This window comes from Molossus molossus, unplaced genomic scaffold (assembly GCF_014108415.1).
Source record: "Molossus molossus isolate mMolMol1 unplaced genomic scaffold, mMolMol1.p scaffold_m16_p_17, whole genome shotgun sequence".
Taxonomy (NCBI): domain Eukaryota; kingdom Metazoa; phylum Chordata; class Mammalia; order Chiroptera; family Molossidae; genus Molossus; species Molossus molossus.
In genome coordinates, this window is record NW_023425352.1 from 28,931,305 (window position 1) to 28,958,734 (window position 27,430).

Below are 27,430 nucleotides of genomic sequence, written 5' to 3' on the forward strand. Positions count from 1 at the left end.
AATCAACCTCGACTGCTTTGGTTTTTCTAAATCAGAACATCCCAACATGGGCCAATCTTTTCAGTGGTTCTCACCCTTCCTGATGCCGCGACCCTTTAATACAGTTCCTCGTGTTGTGGTGACCCCCAACCATAAAATTATTTTCGTTGCTACTTCATGACTGTAATTTTGCTACTGTTATGTCTTAGGTGACCCCTGTGAAAGGGTCGTTTGACCCCCAAAGGGGTTGCGGCCCACAGGTTCACCGAAAATAGTTTAGGTCTGAAAAAGGCAGGGTACCTTTGTTAAATCTTTAAAGGAGATTTTTCTGAGAACTAAAGTGTAGTTAGAATCTTTCTTTCATTTCATAAAAAACAATAAGCTTGTTTGGGATGGGTGAAAGATGTACTTTCTATTTTTAATTTGGAGAAAGACTATTATGAGTGAAAGCACATTCTCGGTTTTAGAAAAAAGTTCATGTGGAAGTTGAGAGTTAGGAAATTGATTCCTTAAAACATATTCATGCACTTTTACCTCTTGACATATCTTTACACATAATATCTTGAAGACAGTTACACTAATTTAATCTTTTGAATAAATCCTTATTGTTCTTGAAGATAGCTAGAATCCGTTTCTGTTGCTTACTACCAAAGAAGTCTACCTGATAATCCTATATTTAACCTTCTCAGCTTCCCAGAGATCTTTCCAAATACCCAGGAGTATGAGTCCTTAGCTTTGCCCCTGATAACCGTGAGCCAAAGCTTATACCAGTTTTTCATCTACATTCCACATCAAACCTCTGTATGGTTTCTTTCTTTTGCTTTCCTGTGTTCCTAGGCTTTATTACAAATGTCACATTTCTTCTCGTCTTCTGCTTTATCTCCTGCTACTATTTCCATTAGATTAATTTACATTTACTAGTATTAAAATACTTGCATTTGAAGGTAACAGTCACAGGCATTCATCACATAAGGGGACTCTGACGTTAGAAATATTAGTTTCTATATAGGTCCTTCCCAAACTAGGGATATAGAAATACTCTTCTAGGGCCATTAAAACAAGTTTAAAGAACCCAAGACTTTTCATAAATTTCTTTAACTTGTAGATACATTTTATTTATTTATTTATTTAATTTATTTTAATCCTCACTCGAGGATATTTTTCTACTAATCAGATAGAGTGGGAGGGAAGGGGAAAGAGAGGGAAACATCGATGTGAGAGACACATTGACTGGCTGCCTCCCGCATGGCTCTGACCAGGGCTGGGGACGAACCAAAACCGAGGTACGTGCCCTTGACTGGAATGGAACCTGCAACTCACTGGTCTGTGGGCCGATGCTCTAACCACTGGACAAACCAGCCAGGGATATTTTTAAAATTATTAATTTATATTTGTTACAGATGGGTCTCCTTTTCCCCCCATTGACACCCTCCTCTTGATCCTGCCCTATAAATACATTTAAATTTTATTTTTTAGGATACCCCAGAGCCTTAAATGTGCTAAGCCTTATTATAAGTCACCAAGAAGGGCATTCAGCACGATGTCTATTTGACCTTTTGTTTTCCAAGTGCCAAATTAGCAGCATTCTGATGTTCCCTAAGACAGTTTGAGAACTGGTCTATATGATAGGAAAATGGTTAGTTCACTGATCTGTTTTTTTTTTTTTACCACAAAAAAATCTTGAGTGTCTGTTTCTAACACATGTTGGCTGTCTTCCTGGTTGGCTCCCAGAGAACAATATTTTGAGGAAGAACATCACCTACGCTCTCACAAGTATCTCACAAGGTATATGGAGTTGTTTTGCCTTTACACTGTAACCACTTGGTACCATGCAGGGTTGAAGGAATGGGGTTTGGTAGGGGAAGGGAGGGGTGTAGCTGGGTTTGCGCTGGGGTAGGGCTGAGTTCGCTGCAGGTCACTTCCCGAGTCTTTGCTCTAGCAGCACCTCTTACCTCTTCTCCTAAGCTGCTCATGGTTTCAGCTGGTGCCTCCTTCAGCACAACTGAAGGCTGACAGGGTGAATGAGAAACCAAGCACACCTTATGGGTTAATTCAGTTACTTGATGCTGTAAGCTTGGGAAGGAAATGAATGGAGCAAATGAATCAAATGGGCTTTGTGACAATGGTTGTAACTGAACTCAGAGATTGGTGTATAGCCAGGTTGAACAGATTTCCATGATTCTAGAAGGCTGCAGAACGATTGTAATTAAATATCAATACTCATAGTCGCTCCTGAAGACCTTTCTTCCAGGCAGAGGACTGCACTGATGGCTTCCTGCAGAGCAGACAGGAAGCAGGTATTTCAGTTTCCATTTTAGATGAATTAACTAAATCTGGCTTTGTGCTGTGTCGCATTAGCATAATTGTGTATGTAGGCCTATGTGCTTACTAATTAAGTAATCAATCACGTTTCTTATTCCGTTTCTTATTCCGGATGTGCTCTCTCGTCCCACGTAAAGCATGGACGGGGAAGCGGGAGAGAAGGGGCACTGTCTGCACCAACAGGAACATCCCAGAGGGAAATGCCTGCGCTGGGCAGAAGCATGTTAGGACTGTGAAAGGAATACGAAATCAGTCATTTTAGTAATTTAAGTCATAGTGCTCTTTGTTCTGTGACACTAGTAAAAAAAATAATCCCACCCCCCCAGTGATAAGAAAGGATAAAAAAGAGAAACTAAATGCTCGATACAACTCGTTTGACAATGCTATTGACAGTGTCGCCTTGTGGGGGGTTTATGACTCAAGTTTCCAATCTCTGCCCTCCTTCCCCCATGGCATGGCATCTCCTTTCACCACTTCCCTCAGCCCAGTCCTGCTGCCAGTCCTGAGCACAGTGAGGGCGTTACAGTGCCTGATAATGTAGGGTTCATGACAGACTCAGTTTCAGCAGCCTACCTCCCAAGGGCTGTTGCCACCACAAACCTGGTTAGGAAGAACTCCATGTATAAATTATCCCACATTTGGGAAAGTTTCTTTTGACCTTAGAAGTTGTCTAGTTAGACAGAAATACACAGTCAGCTAGATAATTCTCCAAGAGTCACGTAGCATGTTAGGTGAGGAAGCAGGATTTCTGTTCCCAAAGTGAAGTTTTCCATTGTATCAGCTAGTCGCTAATTAATAACAAAAGCTTTCAGATTATAATGCTTTCAAAGGAAACTAAGTGAAAATGCTTTACATTAACTGGTTTCTTTCCAGATGTGAGAAGTACAAAGACCACAGTCACTCTTTTCACACATAACAATAATAGGACCTACTATGAGCCACTAACCTTCATAAATAGAAATTTACATTATGGCTTTACCCATATTAACTCATACAAACCTCATAGCTCCCCTATGAATAGGTATCATTATTCTTATTTTATAGACAGGAAACTGAACATAGAGAGGTTAAGTAAAAGCTGCCCAGTATCCCTCAGGTAGGACAAAGCTGACAGTTGCCAACTGTGTTTTTACAAGATTTATATCCTGAGGATTATGTGATCGAGGAGAGAGGGAAGGTCGTACCCTTACCTGATAGAGGCTGACGTACTGTTTCCGCAGCCACTGCTGTCTTTGGTCAGGGAACTTCCTCATCTTTCTCACAGCTCCCGTGAGCGCCAACAGTCCGCTGAAGAGCATTCTGGCTGTGTGCTTGGGTGCCACAAAGTGCAATAATCTGTTGTCAGTGGTCTGAAGCCCATAGAGCAGCGTCACACCAGTCTCTGAGAGAGCCATGCCGCTCAGCTTGTTCTGAACACACACGGTGTGTATATCAATGCCAGGGTGTCCCATGTACACAGCCTTTGCGGAGAACAGATCCAAGACCCCCTCTGCCAGGCCACTTAACCCAGCGCTGCCCGGCAATGGGAATTTGCCAGGCTCGGATGTGTTAGCAAGCACACCGAGTTTTGCTTTAGCATTGGCTGGGGAGGCAGTAGTGGGCTTTATCCAGGTCAAGGTGCTATTGTCAGGCTGAAGCTGGAGGAAGCAACGGGCAGAGAGGTGTGTGTCCTGGTCATAGTGGATAACCGTGGCCCCCTGAAGCAGGAACTGGTGCACATCAGCTTGGATGGACAGGACGTACCAGGGGATGAGCTCTGTCCCATGGTCAAAGGCCTTCTGTGGCTCTTCTAATCCGTGAGGGTCCCATTCCTTGGGCTGCTCAAAGATGTCATTTTCGGTATCCAGCAAATCTCCAATTATAAACCTGATGGGAAGAGATACAAATTTGATCTGTCTTATAATCAGAAGCAAGAACACCACAAAGCCTTTCACGGACACTGAATATCATTTTTCATTTCATTGTGAACTCAAATTAGCATAGAAAACATATAATGCCAAAAGTCACACAGCAATTTTTTATAGTTGTATTCTAACATCTTATATTTAGCAATGTTGTGGTCATAGGCATAAGGCAAGAAATTACTAGATCAGTTATTGTATTTTTTTCTTTATTGATTTTGTTTTAGAGAGAGATGAAGGGAGAAGGAGATAGATAGAAACATTGATGAGAGAAGAACATCAATTGACTGCCTCCTGCATGCCCCCCACTAGGGACTGGGCCCACAACTGGGGCATGTGCCCTGACCGGGAAGCAAACCAGTGACCTCTTGGTGCACGGGTCAATGCTCAACCACTGAGCCACACTGGCTGGACAGTTATTGTAGTTTTAATATCAACAACAATAATCTTCATTATGTATTAACTTTCCCTCTTGTGTCAGGAACTGTTAAATATTTTACATACATTTTTGCACTTAATTCGACCTACTTGTGAGGTACATTTTCTTACTCTTTTCTAAAATATTTTTTCTTTATTAATTTGAGAGAGAGAGACAGAGAGACAGAAACATCGATGAGAGAGAACATTGACTGGCTGCCTCCTGCATGCCCCACACTGGGGATTTGGCCCACAACGTGGGCATGTGCCCTGACTAGGAATAGAACCTGCGACCTCTTGGTGCATGTGTCTACCTTCAACCACTGAGCCACACTAGTTGGGCCTTACTCTTTTTTTTAACTTATAAAGATATCTGAGGTTCAGAAGGGTAAGTAACTCGCTCCAGGTTACCCAGCTCAGAAGAGGCCTACCCAAGACAGGACTCTGGTCTGTCTGACTCTTTAGCCCGGGATCTTCATCACTAGGTTCTTTTGCCTTCTACTTGATCATTAACAAAAGTCCTGACCTGAACACAATGGGGCTAAAATAGGCAAAACAAGATTTAACAAACTGGCCTGAGAAGAGCCTCATGTTAAGAAGAAAATATGATTAGTTCAAAGACACTTATTGGGAGATACAGTCATGGTGATTAGAGGAGCAAAACCAGCTCTCTTCTCGACTCAACCTTAGATTTCCATTGGGTGTGCATGCACACACATGTGCACATCAAAGTCTTGTCTGCTTGGAAAATTTAGCAAGTTGCCTTCCCTGAGTCAGGAACCTGTGTTATTAGGGCCAGAAGAATGTGAGGGGAAGAAAAGGGGGACTTTTCTGCCTCCTTTCTATCTGGCCACCTTGGTAGGAATATGCTCAAGAGAGATCCATCCTCTTGAAAGCATGAGAAACTGTTAGTAAGATCAAGGTTTTTGCTGCTTGATCCATATACATCACTAGCAAAGTGTTGAGTAAAACTGAGAAGGAGCTGGTCCACACGTGTCTGGGAAGGAGTCTTCCCACCATGTTGAGGCACCTGGGCAGCCTACTGCCTCTTGGCAAAGTGTGAGCAGCAGCCCTGGGCTTCTTGGACAGTCTAGATACTGGTCCCTGAGCAAGATCCCACTCCTGCTCCCAAACAGCAGGTTCTTCCTCCTTGCCTCACAGATATTATCCTCAAAAAAGAAAAGAAACCTACAGGAGATTTCACAAATCTGATGGTCAGAATAAGCTTTCCAGATAATCCACACTGGAAACAACCCAAATGTCCAGCAACAATAACATGTATAAAAAAAATGTGATGTATTCATACAATGTAATTCTGCACAGCAATGAAAATAACACACAGCAGCTAACTATGTGAAACAATATGGACAGACCTTAAGCAAGACACACAAGAATAAATGCTATATTTATGTACATGTAGTTTATATACATGTACATTTCTAACCAGGAAAAACTATACTGTATTATGTAGAAATGCATAACAGTGGTAAAATTATAAAGAAAAGCAGGATGTATTAAAAAATTAACAGCAATGAATTTTCCTCTAGGTGGAAAATTGGTGATATAATTAAGAAGGGAAATAAGGGGTTTATGGGTGTTGGCAATGTTTTCACTCTGGGTGGTAGCTATACATATATTCACTTGATAATTATTCAAATACATTAGTTTTTAAAAAGACTTTAAATTTTAGAATAGTTTTAGATATGTTGAGAAATTGCAAAGATAGTATACCCCACATCCACTTTTCCCTATTATTAACATCTTATATTAGGATGGTACATTGACACAATTCATGAACCAATACATTCCTATTCATGAAGGTCCGTACTCCATTTAGATTGCCTTCATTTTTTGTCTATGCCCTTTTTCTGTTCCGGGACAACACATTTAGTTGTCCTGTTTCTTTAGGCTCCTCTCAGATATGATGGTTTCTCAGACTCTCCTTTTTTTTTTTTTCCTCACCCGAGGACATTTTCCCATTTTTTGTTCAGATAGAGTGGGAGGGAGAGAGAGAGAGAAACATCGACATGAAAGGGACACACTGAGTGGTTGCCACCCGCACGACCCAACCAGGGCGGGGGACAAACTGCAACCGAGGTACGTGCCCTTAGCGGGAACTGAACCTGGGTCTCTCAGCAGGCCGGTGTTCTAATCGCTGAACCAAACTGGCCAGGGCAGACTCTCCTTGTTTTTGATGATCTTGACAGTTTTGAGAAGCACTGGTCAGGTATTTTGTAAAATGTCCCTCAATTAAAATTTGCTTGATATTTTTCTTAAAATTAGACTAGGGTTCGAAGTTCTGAGTAGGAAGACCGCAGAGGAAGAGTATCATTCTCATCACATCATATCCAGGTAACCAACTGTCCTCTTGACTTCCCCCTGTTGACAATGTCCTGGCTGAGGGAGTGTTGGTCATGTGCCACTGTAAATTGACTTTAAAAAAACCTCCTTTCGTCCTGGCCGGTTTGGCTCAGCGGTTAGAGCGTCGGCCTGCGGTCCTGAGAGACCCGGGTTTGGTTCCGCTAAGGGCGTGTACCTCGGTTGCAGTTTGTCCCCGGCCCTGGTCGGTTGTGCGGGTGGCAGTCACTCGATGTGTTCCTTTCGCATCGATGTTTCTCTCTCTCTCTCTGTTCCTCTCTCTCCCTCCCACTCTACCTGAACAAAAAATGGAAAAATGTCCTCGGGTGAGGATAAAAAAAAACAAAAAAACAAAAAAAAAAACCTCCTTTCTGTACTGTCCTCTTTGGAAGGAAATCACTAGGCACAGTCCACATGTAAGGAGTGGGGAGTTACACTCTACCTTCTAGAGGACAGCGTAGCTAATAAGTTATTTGGAATTCTTTTGCATGGGAGATTCACCTTGTCCCCCCATTTGTTTGCTCATTTATTGTTTATATATGTGAACTCATGAATATTTATTTAATACTTTGGTTTATTTTGTGCTCAAATTGACCATTGGGAGCTTTTGCAGTTGGCTCTTATGTGCCTTTGATATAATCCAATTATTGTGAGTTTTTTAAGCACTTTTTTTTTTGTCCATACCCCAAAATTTTTGCATTTATCTTCAGATAGAACATGGGGCGGGGAGAGAGAAATATCCATGTGAGAGAGACACATCGAGTGGTTGCTATCCACACAACCCCCAGGGCCAAACTGCAACTGAGGTACGTGCCCCCAGCAGGAACCAAACCCAGGACTCTCTGGTCCGTGGGCCGACGCTCTAACCGCTGAGCCAAACCAGCCAGGGCTTTAAGCACTTCTTTACTTTCTGGCACAAGATGTTTCAGGCTCATCTTGTGCATTTCTTACCCTAGTTCTAGAATCAGCCATTTCTCTAAGGAGCTTTGCTTTCTTTTCTTGAAGAATATTATTAGAAATCAAGATCTGGTTGCTATGTACAAAAAATACATTCTATTTTATGCACGTAATTTACACAAAAAGTGAAGAAAAAAAGAATGAAAAACAGAAAGAAACATAAGTCCTTTGTGTCTTAGTTCCATCCTTCTGAAAATGCTCTCAGTAACAGTGGAAAACCAATACCTATGTTCATATATATATATATATATATATACACACACACACACACACATATATATAAATACTTATGCTCATGCTTCCCACATATAGCATGGTGATTAGGAACATACCCTTTAGGATCACCCTGGGTTTAATGTGCAGCTCCACCACCTATCTGCTGTGTGACCTCATCAAATGACTCAACTTCTCTGAGCCTCACTTGACCTATCTGTTAATGGCAAACAGACAATGCCCATTTCACAGATTAATGGTGAAACTCAAATGAAATAATACCTGTAAGGCACTCAGCTCAGCATCTGGCTCAGTAAAGTATACCACTATGATTAGGTATAGGAAGACTGAGGTTTTCCCCTCCCACTTCTCCTTCCCTACTTCCTTTTCTGAGCCTAAACCAGCCCAGCTGTTCCTCTAGAGGGGCTTTCTTTAGACCACATCCAAGCCCTTTAATCTTTTTATTTCCTTTCTTTGGAACCATTTCCACATTCTCTATGTCATACTTCTTGTTTTTTTGTTTTTTTTTAAGAACAAAAAGGATTCAATTGGTAAGTGTTAGTACCCGTGAAATAGAACATATGTTAATCTGGACATAGAATTCCAGATTTTAATTTAGCAAGAGAAATGGTGTTTCCCACATTCTGTTTAATTTGAATTCTAAACTAAATCAAGTGTTTTCCAGTAAAGAATAAAAAACTACAAGCACAATGAAGAATAGTGTCTAGAAAGAAAAATTGTAAGACTTTTCTGGGGCCTGTTTCTGCTGCTCAGAGATGGTGGAGCTGGGAGAGAGCAGACATGGTCTTTCTGGGAGTCAGCTTCTATTTTAGAACACAAAAAGAACAAACCCTCATCGTTAATAATTCCATTACAAAGCATTCTTCCAGGGACTAATGCCCAGATAAAACTGACAACTGTTTGTAAAGAAATAAGTTCCTTTCAAGGAGACTAGTAGCTTTGTCTCTTGGATCATACAGTGAATTTTATGTACTTCTGTGCCTGATCCTCTCAGGAGACACGTTTCTGTGGGTTTTCAAAAAGGAGTTAGGTGGGACTTAAAGATTTACATAGGAACCAAATGACATTAACCAAACTTCAAAGATGTGGTTTACCAGCAAAGAAACTACCTTGTCAAACAGGTCCTATGTTTTAAGGAAAGGACCACGGAGTAAAAAGAGAAGGAAAGTTTATATCTGACCCTAGAAGGGGTCTGCAGCATCCTTCAGTTAGAAACTATAAATCGAGAGAGAAATTTTTCCTAATATTCTCTAATAAAAATCTTATATTGGGGGACAAGTGTATTTTCTTAATAACTGTTCATGACTTCCTACCAAGTTAATATGATTACACGAACATAATTGTCAAGTGATAAGCCTAAATTAACTCTGTAAGATAGAAGAACATATACACCTTTTCCAAAGGACTAACGATAGCTGCTCTCTGTAATAAAATCCAGACTTTTAAGCTTGCTTCTGGCAAATTCTTGCTTGTAATTAACTTAGTACTTCCCTCAACAGGCAGCTTCTAAATTTTATCTGGGTGGTGTGTAGACCTTGGAGCCAGTCAGCCTGAGGTTAAATCCTGGCCCTGCTAGGCGTGAGATCCTGAGTAAAATGGAACTGTTGTGAGGATTAAATAATGTAACATATGTAAAGTATTACGACAATCTTTCTTTAAAAGTGCCTCTCAATAAATAATAGCATGTTAAACATTACTGATATTATATTGCCAGGATTGTATTTACAAAGTCAATACACGGCTTTGGATCAGGAATGGATTCCCAAGGCCTGGAACAGAGCTTGCTGGTCGGGTTTCAGTGGGTTTATTAAACAGCCACTGCCACCTGTGTGTCCAGTGCTTCTTTTCAGAGTAGTAGTGGTCACTTCAGGTAAGGAAACTGTTACTGGTATTGAGATGCACAGGTTTCAGTGTGAGCATTTCAATATGGCTTCACAGGTTTTGTAAAAGAAACATTTGCATTTTTGTGTCTCCCCCAAAAGTACTTAGAAGCAGGGTCTGGAAAATGGGAAGTGAAAGAGAAATGTTCTTAGGATGTAGATGATAAAACAATTAGAAGGAAGGCAAGAGAATAAGCAGAAAACTGGAAATAAAAATGTCATGAGAGATGACAGGAACAGGTAAGAAATTTATCACTTGAAAGAATCCCCAGCAAAAAGATGGGAAAGGGAAAATTCAGAGCCTAGGTCTCTGAGGCTCAACCAAAGGAAACACTCCTGAAAGCATTTTAGAAAGGTTGACACTTTTAATTAACACCCCACCCCCAGACAAGTAAAGGTTGTTATAGGAAAAAGAGCCATAAGAAATTCATTATTTTATCTATTCAGAGATGATGTTTCCCTTATAGTAGGGTTGAAGGAAGGAATTTTGGCCAGATCTCAGCATGAAGAAAAGGTTTATCCCAAACATCTGTTTGATTTTTCTTACAAATATTGTGAAACTTGTAACAAATCATGATTCCCTCTTTCCTTTGGCCACTAAGAATCTCAAAACAAATTCAATCACTGTAAAGACTATGGAATATACATTTCTGCATTATTTTTCCTAACTTTTTCCCTTAATATCTCCAATTATTTATACTTATTCTCATAAGCATCTACAAAAATCTCTTGTGGAAGGAGGTAGATATATCCATGATACCAATATAGATAGACAGGTAAGTAGAGGTAGATACAAGTTAAGGATTTAAATAGCTACGAGATGCTTCTTGTGCAGACATGTGCTTATTTGTAGGTGTCCCCCACCCCTAGTTATACTATATGGTATAATAATACTATATATACTATAAAATATATCTATACAGTGCTACATATACAATACTAATGTCTACAAAGTGTTAGTAAAAAAACTTGCAAATAATCTTCGAACTGAGATAAACTTAAATAAAGCTACATGTGAGACATTTGAGCTTCAGGGCTGGGCTGTTGTGGTTATAGCACTAACACCTGGTCCTCTATGGGGGCATGAGCAAGGAAGAGAGCTCTGGAAGAAGGCCCAAAGACTTTGGAGAAATTTGGAATATAGGTTTACCTACTTAAAACATAATAGCATTAGGGATTCAGATACACGGCATTCATTTCTGTGTTCACCTCTGATTCTAAGTACCTAGTACTCCAGTTCCAAAGGAATTATTTTCTGAAAACACTGTCACCCTTCTCATCACAGGTTCGTACACACAGAGACTACTTGGAAAGGCTTTGCAAAATGAAGAGTAATGTCTTACAAACACACACGTGTGTATAAGGGCTCCAAGACCACTGTGAGTTCTGACTCATGAGGCCTGACTGCAAATAAAACCTTTCGAGGCAAAGTTGTCAAAGCCAGTAGATCTAATGGTTTTGGAGGTGCTAAAGGATTGATTCCTGCAGCTGGGCCAGGTTCTGCCATCTCAGTTAGACTTGACCATGAGCAAAGGGCCTTGAAGGGATGCAGTGCATGCCCCACTGGTTTCTGATGTTCCATTGGATTGTGGGTAAGCACATTGGGCTGGATTGCAATGCTGCGAATAAGCAGCAGTGGGAACAACTAAACAATGACAAAGCTGAGGTTGCCACCTCACAGAGCTGTGTTTCGGAAAGTGAGATCCTTGATCACCTGATACAGAATCACCCAAAGGCTGGAAAAGTTGCTAAAAATACTGATTTGTAGGTCTCACTCTACCCTTACTTAATCACTATATTTCATTTAAAAATATGTTAATACTCACCCCTGTGTCCCACTCAGTGATTACTAAAAACTATTTTTATAGAAGCTATGAAATAAATGAGATTGTGGTTCTAATCCTGAAATTTAATTGGTTGAACTTTTTTAGAAACACTAGAACAGCTCTAGTTTTCTTTAAAGGCTAATCGATGGCAAAAAGTTAAATTAGAACAATGAAGCCAAATTAAAAAAAAAAATTCGAATTCAGAATTGGTAAAGATGGAAGAGAAAGAAGCATGGCTTCCTGATAAAGGTGGTAGGTCTTTATTAGGTGTCTACCTGAAACCGAACTGAAGTAGGAGAAAGAAGCAATGAGCATCCCCCCTCCTGTTAAAATGTGAAACTCACTGGCATCGAGCTTTTTCCTTCAAGGAGCTTTTCCGAGAGCTGCTCCCTTCGCTGGGGCTGTCCTCATCCTCTGTCTCCAGACTGCGACTGCAGCTCCTGATGATCTGAAAGATGCTGTTGACCGTGGACTCTTTCTCCGAATTCTTCAAGCCATTTTGTCCCACCCGTTGTAAAAAATTATCTTGTCCACTGTAGTCGGCTACAAACTACAGAAAAATACAGATTGTTATTGCGACATCATATATAATACATCTAAGTAACCTACTTGGTTAGGGAAATGAAATCATAATAGTCATAACTAATGGTGTTTGTGCCTATTTTATTGGGGAGAAAAATAGAACCTCCAGGAAAAACATTTTTTTTTCCTTTCACCACATGAAATATCAAAACTTACTCCTGTTTCCACTAAGACAACTTTAGTCCCTCTAGGAACCAACACTCCACTTGGAATTGAAAACACAAAAAGTAATATTATTCCAAGGTTCCCTAGGGAGAAGGTTAGCCACTCACCAGAGGAAGGGCAGAGTTATTTTATCCTTGCAGTGAGAACTGAGAAAAACCATAAAAAAGTGTATTATACTACGGAATCAGATAAAACCACTGAGAAAGGTGACGTTTTGCTGTGTTTCCCACATATCCTATGGCGACACAGAGGCTTCCTGGTCATGTTGAAGCTCTCATTGTCTATCTCTTGACCAGGAAGTTCCTCCCATCACCCTGCTGCAGCTGGGCCTGGAGCTGTGGTGCTCCCTCCGTCTGAAGCATGAAGGAGCTGGTGTGGGTGCAGTAGGGGGACTTGCTTTCAGCTTTCTCCTTCAATTCTTACACTTTCCTTCCCCCTAAATAGGCTGGAGAGATGGAAGTCGGTAGTATTGCCTGCACCTGTCAGAGACTCTCAAGTCTCCCTCATACCAGGAGATGCCTTTGTTCCCAGGTGACACAGAAGAGGCTGAAGCCTTAGAAGAGTCTTCCCACTGTCACTGAGAAGGGGTGTATGTGAGTATGTGCATACACGATCAGTGGCAGGTACTGCCACCATGGTGAGAAGGACCCTTGATTTGGATGTGGGATGTCCAGGTAAGGGACTCTTCAAAATTCTCCATAAAGTCCTCCCACCCCCAACATTTAGTCCCTTCTTTCATTTCTAAACCCAAGTGGGAGGTTTCATTATCTTCTTCCAGTTTCTCAGTATCCCTCCTCTCCAGTGCCCAGTGCCCTGAAGCAAAGCTCACACGGTCCTCTCCTCTCTAGAGCAAGAAGCAATGGGCCTGGGACAACGGAGGCAGCCGTGGTCAGGAGCCTTCAGATGAGGCACCGGCTTCTCCAGCGTTCCCTGACAAAGGTGAGAGAAGGGCACTGTTGACTTGCCCACATTCTTTCTTCTGCTGATTTGGAAATGTTAATATTCTCACTTGACTTCTTTATCCCCTGCACCCAGACATTCCACCCAATTAAGAGAAAATCCCATCAGCCTTAAAAAATCAGAAAACAACACCCATTTTCCCTTGTATCTTCATACTGTCCTACTGAAGATAACTTAACCATCACAAGCCCCAAACAGTGCTAGTTGGTGTTCTGTTCTCTGGAACTTTCAGAGACCTAGCTGTCGCCCAACGCAACAGTAACAAGGGACACCCCGGGTTCACTAAGCTATCTCTCTCCCTCTAGTGAGTGGTGAGCCGGGGGCAACAGCGCTCTCGGGTCCTGGGGACTGTGCCAGGCCTCACCTCTAGAGTTTCCTCCTGGGAATTGTATCTTGGGCAGAGCTTCACCAGGCCGGAGGCCCCGTCAAGCACTTCGCAGAGCTCCTTCAGAAACACCCCACAGAACGGAACCACCTTGCAGCCGGGGATGTGCAGCGCCCGCGTCACCACTTTCCTGTACTCGCAGGACGACTCGTGCTGCGCCATGGCGTCCTTCAGGCTCCGCATGGTCTCCAGGTCTGACTGGTCCATAAACTGCCACATCTTTAAAACTTTTCTTGACCTGTTTGCAAGTAAATGACACTTTTTTTCAGACCAAAGAAGAAATAATATGGTTTATAGTAAATAACCTAAATTCTACACAAATTCTTAACTATGGTACTTAAAATTTTTTTTTAATTCTTAATTTATTAATATATTTTATTACAGATGTCTCTTCTTTTTCCTCCTTTGACACCCTCCTCCTCGCTCCCACCATCCCCCCATCTTCACCGTACTGTTATCTGTGTCCATTGGTTATGCATATATACACATAAGTTCTTTGGTTAGCTCCTCCTGCTCCCCCTCTACACAAATTCTTCTTGCTTAAATTTCTCTCTGTTTTAATATTTATTTAGGATTCATATCTCCACCTACTTCCCCAAATGATGTTTAACATTATTGTTATAAATTGAAACAGAACATTAAATAGGATAGATACAAACAAAACCACAGGTGGAAGGAGTTAAGTTTGGAAGGTGGTCACTGAACTTAGGCTCCAGTTTTCCTAGCAGCTGCAGGCCGGGGAACCCAGTGAGTCAGTGGTTTGTACGAGTATTTAGGGAGGGCCGCCTGCAGAAAACGTGTCCACCTACTCCTCTTAATCTTTTCAATGTTACCCTTGGAGTACGACGGTCCCTCAGCGAAACCTGCCTCAGCTTCTTTGCTGTTACTTAATCCAGCTTTGACATTAAGCCACTGGCCCATCCTAAAGGACATTATCTTGAAGTATTATTTGCATAAAAGGATGTTCAATGGAACTTTCTTATTTAGAAACTGCTGCTAAGAACAAGAGGTGACACTGTCCCCACCTCCTAAAGAGAGACACCAGGCTGTTACAAGGGCCACTGAAACTGCTCTGTCCTCAGGGGTGGCTCAGCCACCCTCACCAGGAGAGGAGCTGGATCTGGGCAGTCAGTGCTGCGGGAAGGGGGAAATCCCCCAAGTTCAGGGGGCTTCAAGCGGACTCTGTGGAGAGGTGGACCGTGTCCTGGGCAGTCTGTGGATCACCAAGACTGGTGTGGGACTGCTGCCTGGGACAGTCTGAAATGAGGCTGCCTGGAGCTGCCCGATGGCAATGTGCGGGAGAAATTTGTGGTGGGTGCGTCACGCATTTTCAAAGTCTGAGACGGAAAAATGCTGAGTGTGTCCTGTGAGTTGGGAGTGGACACTGTGACAGGCAGTTGGACCTGAACTATCTGGAAAGGCCTGCCTGTGAAATGAGGTGACTCTAAAGGAAAGAGTCTGGGAGAACAGGACCTCTGAACCCTGGGGATTGAGGGTGCACTGCCTCTGGCCAGGTAACGGTGCAGTGGGAGGTGGGGGAAGAACTAGAAAGAAACCCTCAAAGCACCCCATATGGCTCTCTCTGCGGGAACACCGAGACCAGGGTACAATCAACTGCTCCAGTCTAGCAAGACCCCTGCTTCCTCTATTCTCCTTTCTTCTTCTGTCTTCCCCTGTCCACTTCTCCTGCAGACACGCTGGGTTGGAGGGAGAGGCAGAGAAAAGATACACCATTCCCTCCCACCCTACGGCAGGTTTCTGAGATTGGCGGGGCTGTGGAAGGCGGGGAAAGGGGAAGCTTTACATTGACTGAGAGGTTAACATTTTGACTTATGTCAGACTGGATTGAAAATTCATTATGTAATATCAAAGATATCTAAAAGGCATAAAGAAACACAACATGACAAACACCCATGCACCAACCTGTCAGTTAAAAAAATAAAACATTAATAACAAGGTTGAGGTCCAGTGGGTCTTCCATGAGCACATGCTCCTCCTCCCTCGCCAAAGGGACCATAGCCCTGACTGCAGTGATCTAGTCCCCTAACAGGTCTTTATACTTTCCTGTGTGTATATGTCACCAAGCAGTTTGTAGAGTGGTGTTTTGCAAACTGTATATAAATGGTGCCACACTGTAGGCACTCTTAGATAACCTATCTTTTTTTTGCACACTTTATGTTTCTGAGATTCATTCACACTCATGAGCACAGGTGAACGAGAGAGCTTTTAAACCACACAAGTGGCTGGGAAAGTTGCAGGCTCTCTCACGGTATAATCTAGAGCCAGAGGGCCAATTAGGCAGGTTCGAAACACAGTGAGGTCAGGAAAATAAAACTGTTTCCTGATTTCACCCCACTAAGTCCAGTTAGTCTTACAACTGGTTTCTTTTTTTTTGAGGTGGGAGAAAACCCATTATTTTATTTATTTAATGAAATTTTTATTTATTTTTTTGTTACAGATATTTTACCTTTTTACCCCATTGGCACCCCCCACCCCACCTCCGCCCCGTCCCCGGCTTAGTTGTCCATGTCCATTGGTCATGCATACATGCATATAAGTTCTGTGGTTTATCTCTTCCCAACCCCCCCACCCCCTCACCTCCTCTTCGGAGGGATGTCAGTCTGTGCCCTACTTCCATGTTTCTGGGTCTACTGTATTCCTCAGACTGTTATGTTCATTATATTCCATATATAAGTGAGATCATGTGGTATTTGTCTTTTTCTGCTTGGCTTCTTTCACTTAGGATAATACTTTTACAACTGGTTTCTTATAGGCTGGTGAGAATCCCTTTTTGGGCATGAAAAGGAGGTATAAATAAATGAAGTGAATAAATGAATGAGGTTCTCATTATTTGATCATCCTTCTTTCCGTAACAGAGTAGTCAAACCTCAGCAGAGATAAATTATTTTATTGTTAGATTGAGAATTGACACTATTTAAAAACTATTTATATTAGATTAGAAAGGTACCAGATGCTCATTGTAGAAAATCTGGAAAACACCAAAAATATAGAAAAATTCACGCATAGTCTGTGGATGCACAGACAACATTAGGTATATTTCCTTCCAGTATTTATTCTCTTTGTGTCTGTCTGGTATAAATATTTTATAAATTTTGATGTATAAATATTGCTGAGGTTATTAAACATAAACAGCTTTGTTTCCATATATTTTTATGTATTATATATTACCTGCTTTCCAATGATACTAAAAGTTTTTCAAAGACATAATTTTTGGTAGCTAAATAACATTCCAATGTATGGATGTATCACGTCAGTTCCTTCATTTCTCTCTTGTTGTTCATTTGGGTTATTTTAAACTAACACTATGATTGGGTAAATATTGTTATATGTAAATCTTTGTACTTCTTAATTGTTTCCTTGAAATAGCTGAGAATTTGGTTTAAGGAAGCAAAATGTACAATTAGAAAACCAAAATCATTTAACAATAAGGTTGCTCCCTCTTTCCATCTAATTGTTTAAAAAAACAAACTTTAGTTACCTCGATGGAGTGAAATTACTTGTAATCTAAATATTTCAAGCCAGAACGTGCACGTACTAGCTCTACCTCCACCATCATTCCATTGTAAGAACATCTAGCAACTTATCTCCTACATACATATTTCCAGCAAAAGAGTTATTAAATCTGATACTTTTATCCACCTTTTTGTAAAGATAAGTTCAGCATGAAGCCAAATATAGGAACATGAAACCAGATGGCAGTGGGATCAGTGGTGAGTTTAGCTTGGTTTGAGGTTATTCCTCGTCTAGGAGAGATACCTGGCCCTATGCCTTCTTGGATTAGAAATTCAAACTAAGTTGTGTCTGAAAGTCACATTCCCCCAAGGCCTCTGCAGGTCATTCTGAGGCCATTCTTGTATCTGGAGAATCTCTAGTACAGGGTATGTGGCAGCCAGGCTCCCAGGTGGCCCCTAGTGACCCACACCTCCTGGTGCACCCACAATGAACTGGTGCAGGTCCTATGTGACCGTACAAGATGGCAGAAGTGACAGTGGTGCCTGAGACCAGGACATAAAAGGTACTGGAGCTTCTGCCTTGCTCTCTTGGATCATTCACTTTGGAGGGAGCTGGCCACCTTGCTGCAAGAACAATGACATCAGAAGAGAAAAAGTAAGGTTGCAGCCCACAGTGAGCACAAACTTGCCAGTCAAATGCAGAAGGATAAGCATCATTAAAATAGAACTACTTCATCACAATAGGATTGTTTTTTGAAAAGAAAAGTAACACAGGCTCTTTGATCATTTAAATTTATTCTTAGTTAAGAAAGTTCAAAAGGACAAAAAAACATGTCCAACTCTGAGAATTTTCCTTTCCTCTCCCAAACCTGAATCCCATCACTGGAGAATCAAAGAGAAATCTCAATATTAGAAAGCAAGATCTATTTGTAGCCAGAACTCTCATTGGGAAGGTGAATCTCAGGCATTAACAACAATGACAGTTCTCTTTATGGAACCTTACTATATGCCAGACATACGTGCTAAATACTATATATTATCTCACTAAATCCTACGTCAAGAGGTAGGTGCTTTTTATTATTATTGTTCCCCATTTTACAGACGAAGAAACCGAGGCTCAGTGAGGTCAAGGAACTTGCCCAGATCACACCGCTGTTCCATGGGGACCAGGATTTGATTCCTTGTTGTCCTGTTTTGACAATTCATGCTCTTCTTCCTCACACCAAACTGCCTCCCCCAAGAGGGAGGGGCAGTTACTTTATAGACAGCCAAGGTTGAAAGAAAATAAGGCGGAGGGACTTTACTGACAGAATGGTGATCTTTTTACTAGCTTGACTGAGCAGGCATGAGAGCAGAATATCAAAGAAGTTAAGGCATAGGCTCTGAAATCAGGGCTGCATGCTTCCATGTCCCAGCCATGCTAGGTGACCTTGGGTGAATGACTTAACTTCTGCTAACGTTAGTTTCTCCTTTTGTATAATGTGGTAATACTAATGGTGTCTATCTAAAAAAACCGTTCTGATAATTATAAGATTTAATGCATGAAATGTACTTTGTCCAATGCTTGACACAGTAAGTGTTCAATAGAAATGAGAGCTAAAAGTATTGAATGCTTATTATCAAAGTTAGCCACAGTGCTGGGGCAATTCATAAAGAGAGCTGGGAAGAGGTAGATAACAGTAGGGCTTACAGAGCAGGAAGGGATGTGAGGGGACAGCGATGGGGTTGGCGGATTTATGCAGACACAGCTAATTAGGATTGTGAGTGGCCCACAGGGCTGAATTCTGCAGCATCTCTGAGGGGCAGGGCTTGTGGTGGTAGCAGTGGATAATAGATTTCTCCTCTGTATTCGTAAAACAATCTCCAACCAAAAGGCAAAGATTCTCAAACATAAGTAATATATAAACCCCCTTCCAACTTCTAAAATAAAAGGACAAAGAAATCCCTCAAGATCAGCAGGTACTTGGTTGAATAATTTGAATTGATTGTCACTACCAATTGCCTGTTTTGGGCGAATGTGGTTACCGGGGCAATTAATTCAGTGCCATTCAGCTACTTAGAGATAACTCTGCCCAGATAACCTTATTCCCACTGCACACACCTGAGGCCGGCCAAGAACTCCATGACAGTGTTGTAGTTGCCCATGTTCCAGCAGCATTTGGCCACATGCACCGAATATGAGAAGACTTCCCGCTTCTCCTCCATGGAGCCTGCTGTGAGAATCAGCCACGTCACCCAGGAGCTCACCTGGAAAATGCAGAGAAGGGCATTGAAGGAGAGTGTGTCCTGGAAGCTTGACAAATATTTTTTTCAGAAAAAAACTGTTTTTCTTTTTTTCAATCCTCATTGAGGACATTTTTCCATTTTTTCTTCAGATAGAGTGGGAGGGAGGGAGGGAGGGAGGAAGAGAGAGAGAGAGAGAGAGAGAGAGAGAGAGAGAGAGAGAGAGAGAGAAACATTGATGTGAGAGAGACACATCGACTGGCTGCCTCCCACAATGGAGATGAACCTCAACCTAGGTACATGCCTTTGACCAGAATTGAACCTGTGACTCAGTGGTCTTCGGGCCGATGCTCTAACTGCTGAGCCAAACCAGCCAGGGCTGTTTTTCTTCTTCAAAAAATCAGTTTAGTATTAGATAATGAAGGACCCAGCCAAGAGACTAAGGTGACACTGTCATATAACTTTTCTGTAGTCTTTATCTTCATTTTAAAAATAAGGAGGCTAAAAGGTAATTCACAGAATCTCTCTCGATCTGTACAATTTCATGAAGCTGTAAGAAAATAGGCCTAAGGATAATGATTTAGAGATAGTTGACTGATGGACAGCAAGACCAAATGCAATCAGTGCACTTAGCCCATAAATGAAAGATACTTATCAGTAGTAAATACATACTATCAAATGAAAAAATACATATTTTGGGCTACCTTTTACAGATGCATTACCTATTATGCTCCTCAAATGACTCAGTAATAATGAGAAGAACACATGCCTATATAGCACTTACTATGTACCAGGAATTGTTCTAAGCACTTTACATGTTAACACATTTATCTCTCACAACAATCCTAAGAGTCAGGGACTACTATTATCCTCAGTTTATAGAAGAAAAGGACAGAGGGCCTAAGACACTTGCCCAAGCAAGAGATGGCAAAGCCTGAATTTAAGCTTCAGTGTGTGTTCCAGAGGTGGCACTATTAACCACTCACTAAATGCCTAATGTGTATATATACAGACTCTAGCTCTGTTCTTACATGTATTCCAATGTGATTTGTTTTTTTTTTTTTTTTTTTTTTTTTCATCCTCACCTGAGGACATTTTTCCATTTTTTGTTCAGGTAGAGTGGGAGGGGGAGAGAGGAAGAGAGAAACATCGATGTGAAAGGGACACATCGAGTGGCTGCCACCCGCACGACCAACCAGGGCCGGGGACAAACTGCAACCGAGGTACATGCCCTTAGCGGGAACCGAACCCGGGTCTCTCAGAACCGCAGGCCGACGCTCTAACCGCTGAGCCAAACCAGCCAGGGCGATTTGTTTTTTTTTCTACTAATCAGATTGGAGTATGATATTTATTAATAACCCAGTACTAAGATCCCCTTTATGATAGGCAGTCTCAGAATCCTCTGCCTAATTTCTAAGAGTTTTTGCTGCTACTTATACTTTGGTGCTTGGACAAGAGCATTCACTTAAATTACTTTCTTCATCCTGGCTCATGTCTGGGCTGATAAGCTGTTTTTTTGTTTTCTTCTTTTTTTAATCCTCACCCAAGGATATTTATCTCCCCCATGTATCTGCAGATAGAGGGAGAAAAGGAGAGAGAGAGAAACATCTACGTGAGAGGGACACATCAACTGGTTGCCTCCTGCACGACCCCAACCAGGGCCAGGGATGAACCGTAACTGAGGTAACATGCCCTTGGCTGGAATCAAACCTGTGACTCATTGGCCCTCAGGCCAACGCTCTACTGCTGAGCCAAACTGGCCAGGGCTGATAAGCTCAGTTTTTAACAAACCAAAGCTCTGGTCTGAACCCCACATGGACTATTAGTTGCACTTGGTTCAGCAACAGTGTTGAAATATAGGGGAGAAGGGAGGACTTGCTTCCCTGGCCTGAACACAGAGTTCACGGTGACTCAGGATGACTACAGGTAAAAAGAGTTTCAGGTCCATAGCATACTGCCGTAAAACAATAGGAATGAATGGCATGTTTTGCTGGCAGCCACCACAGAGGTCAGTCCAAACCCATTTTCCAGATCAGGAATCTATGGCTCATGGGATAAGTGACTTTCTGAGGTCACAATTCTTGTGGATGTCAAAACTAGGACTCCCAGTCTAGTGCTCTTTCATCTGATGACGGGTGACAGTTTCTTTCAACTTGGCATTGGTTGGGTCCTTCTAAGAGGACAGAGCTGGAATAAAAGGAGAAGTTACCGAGAAGAGTACCAAAAATGATTAAGAAATGAACAAAGCAAAACAGAAGAGACAGATGCTGAACACCTTTTTCCTCTCCCCACACAGGAACAAATAAAGAAATAGTAGCAACAGGGAGTTCCAGTGAAAAACTGGGTTATACTCTGGTACCAGCCAGGAGCACTGAAGTAATAATCTGCCTCTTCCCTTCTGAAGTCGGCTCACGCAAAACTGTGATGGCCCACTTAGCTACCCCTGGGCCTGGCCCAGGCAGTGGGTTCTGACATGTTCCTCTGCTCTCTACCTGCTCTGAATATTGCTGGGTGCTCAGGTAACATCAGGAGAACAGATCTGGCATCAGACCCCGAGGGTGAGTCCTGGTCCAGATCATCCTGCAAAGAATTCAGAACCTCTTGGGAAAAAGATAACCATTTATTCCAATCTCCTGGGACTGCATGGACCACACAGGTTCCCTCTGGGATTTGCAGAGCCAACTCCTGCCCTGCAGCTATAAGCAAACCCTTGCTCACCATCTCCATGCCTTGCCCTTCACCCAGTTACCTGGTTAACATTCATCTTCATGAAACCTTGGCTCTCTACAGCAGGACATTATTTTGCTGACAGAGACTGAATGTGTTTGGTGCTTCCATGCAATTCTTCCTTTAGTGTGATTTGCTTTAGATAAACCCTATCCTGCTGTGGGAAATCCCCAGCAGACACTTAGAATCATAAAATCATCAACTCTGAGCTAGAAATTCAAACCTGTCTCCTTACAAATAAAAATGAAGTCGTGGAAGTTAAAATGGCTCCTCAATGACACCCAATGCATTAATTTTTGCGGTCTCTGGCTATATCTTTCTGTGGCTTTAGCTCTTTTTGTTGTTGTTGTTGTTGTTGAAACTGATGGCTAATCATGTCTCTGGAAAGACATGGTTCTTTCAGGCTCTTCTGGTACCACATGGTGACTTGTGAGTCCAGTGGTCGGAAAGGGTTAACTTATCTTCCTTGGAGAGTCCTGCTTCACAGAGCAGGCGCAGACCAGAATGTGGTTTGTGCCTCAATTGTGATCAAGCACCCAGATTTATTTATTTCCTATCAGTCAAATGATTTTCCATATACTTTCCCACAATGCTAGGAAAAAAATAGCGATACCATATTTCACATGGAAACCTAATTTAAACCAACTGTTCCATCTCTGAGTGTGAGTCCCCAGGGCCTGGCTGTTGAGATTATGTAAACACTGCTATCATAAACACACACACACACCGGCCCGCAGCATCTGCATACAGACTTCAGGGACAATTCTTGTGGCGGCCTAATGTATTCACAGCTTCACAGGCATTAACTGATGGGAATGCCATCACTAATTATTAAAAATAAATGACACAAAAAGGAAGCAAGGGTTCGGCGATGACGGTAAGAGGTTGCCCAGAGCACACATGGTGGTCACGTTTACGAAGTGGAAAATGCAATGTGTTGCCAATCCAGAAAGATTTCCAGGACACAAACCACACAGAAAAACACACAAGTCACCGACCTATAAAGTATTACGACTCAAGTGCAGGGAGCATCCCTGAGTGGAAAGGTGTTAAACTGGTAAATTATTTTTCCTTATTTCCATGGTCAGCACAGAATAATGAGGGAACCTGGCCCCCAGCCCAGTTCTGTACGAGTTCCTCCCAGAGGCTCTGTGCTCGTGCTGACGACCCCGACCCCTTGGTACATGCCTACAACTCCTTCACAGTTGCTCCTCTCCAGATGTTTTCTTTCTTTCTTCTCTTGCCTTTCTCAGTCCTCTTAGGCCTAGCCAAACCGAACAGCTTGCTTTCTCTTCTCACATCAAATACCTTATTGGCACCACACAAGCTCAGTTGGGAAGGAATGTTCTTGCTCCACTCAAAATGACCTTTTCCTGGTCCACCATGTCCTTACCTTGGCCCACCAGGCCCCTGTCTGTTCTCCAACCTCACTCCAGCTCTCCCCCACACCTTGTTTTCAGGAAGGTAACCAAGGCTTGTTTCCATCTCAGGGACTTGTACTGGTTGTTCATTCCACTATACCCCACCTGATAATTTAGCTAATACCTACTTATTCTTAAGGCAGAAATGTCCTTAAACCCTGCAGTCAGGATCCCTGCCCTGAGCCCCACGCCCTACGCTGGCTGATCCAGCTGTGCCCCTCTCCATAGAATGAGAAGCCAGTGGGGTGGCGGGTACATTTCTGCCCACCAGCTGTGAACCCACTTCCAGATCTTTTATCCCTGTAGACTCAGGACTCCTGAATCCCCTGTCCAAAGGGCCCAAGCCCACTTCCAGACCTGTTAAGGACTTTTATTGAATCAGTCCTCCTGAGGGTAGGTCATAACTCTAGGCCTGAAGGCTGGCCAAGGGCAGAGAGGGTGATATGTGGACAGAGTTTGAACTTGAGGCCTGAGATGCCCATACTCAGGCATACATGCTAGGATGGAAAAAGGAGGCGGGCAGGCCACAGGCTGGGCACTATTTTGTACTTCTTGGATTCTCACTGAAGTCAGGGGCAAGGCTGCTTTTCGGAACCTGATGAAAGCATCACTTTCTTGAAGAGGCCTGCTCTGACTTCCCACCTGGGCCAGGTCCTTGTGCTGTGTGTTACGTGGTGCCCCCATGTCTCCTTGACCCCAGCCTCCCTGCACAGTCAGCACTGTGTTCCCCAAAAGGCAGACATCAACTCTACCATGCTCCCCAGAAGCAGTGCCCACCACGTAAGCGCTTAATGAGTTGGCAAATGAGTGGATGTGACTTCCTCTAGGAAGGCTTTCTGATGACCGAGCACTTCACATTCAGCGTCTTCTCTGACTTCATGTTGGACCTTGAGTCCACAGTGACGTCTGCACTTGGATTCTCCCCACTGCATGAATTTGAATCGGTTTATTTTTGTTATATTTGTGTGCCTAACTCTTTCACATGGGCCTGTTCTGACTCTCCCACCAGACCTTATGTCCTCAAGGACAGAGACCATCTTTCCCACATCTTCAGTGTGGGGATGCTCGGTGCCTCTGACCGATAGGCAGGCCACCCGGAGTCCCAGGAGGCCGTGGGCAGAGAGGATTCTCAGCCTCCAAATGGTCAGGGATTATATTTGGGAAGAGGCCTGAATACTTCCTACGGCTGTTCCCAGGTCCAGAAAAAGGAGACAAATGAGTTTCTGCCAAAAAGTTTTTTGAATTTACTCAGCAGAAGTTTTCACAGAGAGATGATCCTTTTAATGGGTATCTGGTTACCCTAATTGCAAAGGCCGGGCTCAAATGGTGAAATCTAAAGAAGACAATGGAAGTCTAGACAAAGTTACTCTCAAGTAGTTCATGTGCAGTGCACATAGGTACCTGCTTTCCCTTGAACTAGAGTGTGCAGGCATGCACAGGTATGCCACACAATTCACACACACACACACACACACACACACACACTCTCTCACGTGCACACCCACACCTAGAAAGCACTCTTTAAATGTGGAGCACTGGTATCAGAATCTCTGGTTGTGGTGGCAGGGTGTTTGTTCAAATGCAGATTCCAAGGTCTCACTCAGACCTACAAACCAAACTAAGAGTGGGGCCCAAGAATCTGCATTTTCAGACAACTCTCTGGAGGTTCTTATGCACTTAGGTTGAGAACTCTCCTAATATTGGTACCTGAATTATAGAGAGCCTAATTCCAGAAAACAGAACACAGAAATCCAGAAGAAAAAATCTCTAAGTCTCAGGTCCTAACTACAAGGAAGGAAGAAGTCCAACGTGGGACCAGGAGGAATCTGATTGCCCTGAGAAAGGTTTGTGCCATGAGCCTTCCCTGATAGAAGGGTAACACGTATTTCCTGTTTTCTGAAGGCTTCCCTGACCTCTCATTAGGAATAAAATAACATATGTATGTATGTATGTATGTATTGGTATATTTCTAGTATCTTGTCCTAGACCAATCTCCCCCAACTGTATGCTCCTCAATGGTACAGGCCATGATTTACTCCGCTGGAGTCTCAGTACTGAGCATGCAGCAGCCAGCAAGTTACACACGCACCCTCTTTGAGATAGAGTGGGTGCAGAAGCCTCTGGAACTCCTTGTCTAGTCCGGCATGATTCTACCAATGACTCTTTGTTAAGAAGGGACATAGAGGGGACAAGGGAAGCATCTAAAGGAGGTTTCTGGAGAAGTCCTAAATATATATTAGATTATACCCCTCCCCTTCCCCTGAAGTTGTATCACAATTGTCTACAGAATAAATGCTAAACCTGTTTTTTTTGGCCTTCAAGTCTGACATCATCTGATCTAAATTTACAACTCAAACATTAATCTTCAGTGTTGCCCACCATGCATCTGTCTGGCATTCCAGTCCTACCACATTTTGTATCATTTTCTCTTCTCCACCTATTCCTATCTCTACGGTATTGATCAAACTGTCTCCTTGTGCTGTCAAGTTACAGAGGATTTTGTTTGTTTGTTTTGCTTTGGTTGTCTCCAACACCTCTTGGTTGAACCACCCTTTCTCCATCTTAATCTACACAGATTACAGGGGGCTGCTCTTCCCCTGCCTTCAGGCCTGGCCTCACTGATTTGTTCAGAGATGGGTATATGACCAAGGCCAGGCTAACCAGAGACCTCTTTGAGTCTTTTCCACAATCTTTTTGTTGGAATCATAAACTATAAAGATATAGTTTATAGATAAAGATAAACTATAAAGACTTGAGCTGCCTTTGCGACAATATCAGCAGAGTCTGCCTGAGAAAGTAGCCCCCCCCCCCCCACACACACACACACAACACGAAGATGGATTCCTGGAGACATTGGTCAGATGTCTAGATCCAGCCACAATGGAAGCTCCATGAAAATTCCATATACATAAACCAAAAAATTCCCTTATTTTTTTTGAGCAGTTTTGAGTAGAGTTGCTGTTAACTTGCAACTGAAAAAAACAAAAAGCCTTTATCAATATAGCTGACCCTCCTTCCTCTAACAAACACTGAGTATCTATTATGTACCATGCACCATACTGGACACTAGTGAACAAGACAGACGTGGTACCTGCCCTTGTGGAGTTTGGAGGCTCATGGGGGAAATAGTATCAGCAAGCAATTAATAGTAGCAAGGCTGATATTACAATTGGGTAAGTACAAGGCCAACTTCACCCATTTATATGCTACCATCTTTGGAAGTCCGGTCTTTCTACCACTCCTTAGTCCTAGTTGCCCTCCCAAAGCACTTGATTTATATCCCTAGAACTGTGCTTATTCTTTCCACAAACAGTTACTGCATGCCTGTGAATTTGCCAGGAACTATGCTAGGCATGGGGGAACTATGCTAGGATTGGAGCAAGTATAGGAAAAGTAAGGTAGCATGCTCTGCCTTGCAATTAAGTCAGCTGTATATATGGTCATCTTCTCTAAATTATCAGCTCCTTGAGGATAGAAACCATATTATTCTGGCCATCTTCCTATTGTTTGCAGAATGTCTTTTCCATAGTTTGTAAAAGATAGTTTCTTATTCTCAAATTATTCAACTAAAAATTCCCTAATTACTAAAAATTAGGTTCTAAATTCACTAGAATTATTTA

At 42.5% G+C, this 27,430-nt stretch overlaps 1 protein-coding gene across 1 annotated transcript in view; it reads right to left on the bottom strand.

The window, feature by feature from the left end:
• The window catches only part of PLCE1 (phospholipase C epsilon 1), a 261,864-nt gene that overhangs the window by 62,874 nt on the left and 171,560 nt on the right, over window positions 1–27,430 (bottom strand). Inside the window, exons 4-7 of the mRNA XM_036265348.1 lie at window positions 19,541–19,686; window positions 13,946–14,204; window positions 12,219–12,424; window positions 3,492–4,167 (exon numbers count right to left, since the gene is read on the bottom strand). Of these exons, the coding sequence (XP_036121241.1) occupies window positions 3,492–4,167; window positions 12,219–12,424; window positions 13,946–14,204; window positions 19,541–19,686 (1,287 nt within the window). The remainder of the gene's footprint in view (window positions 1–3,491; window positions 4,168–12,218; window positions 12,425–13,945; window positions 14,205–19,540; window positions 19,687–27,430) is intronic.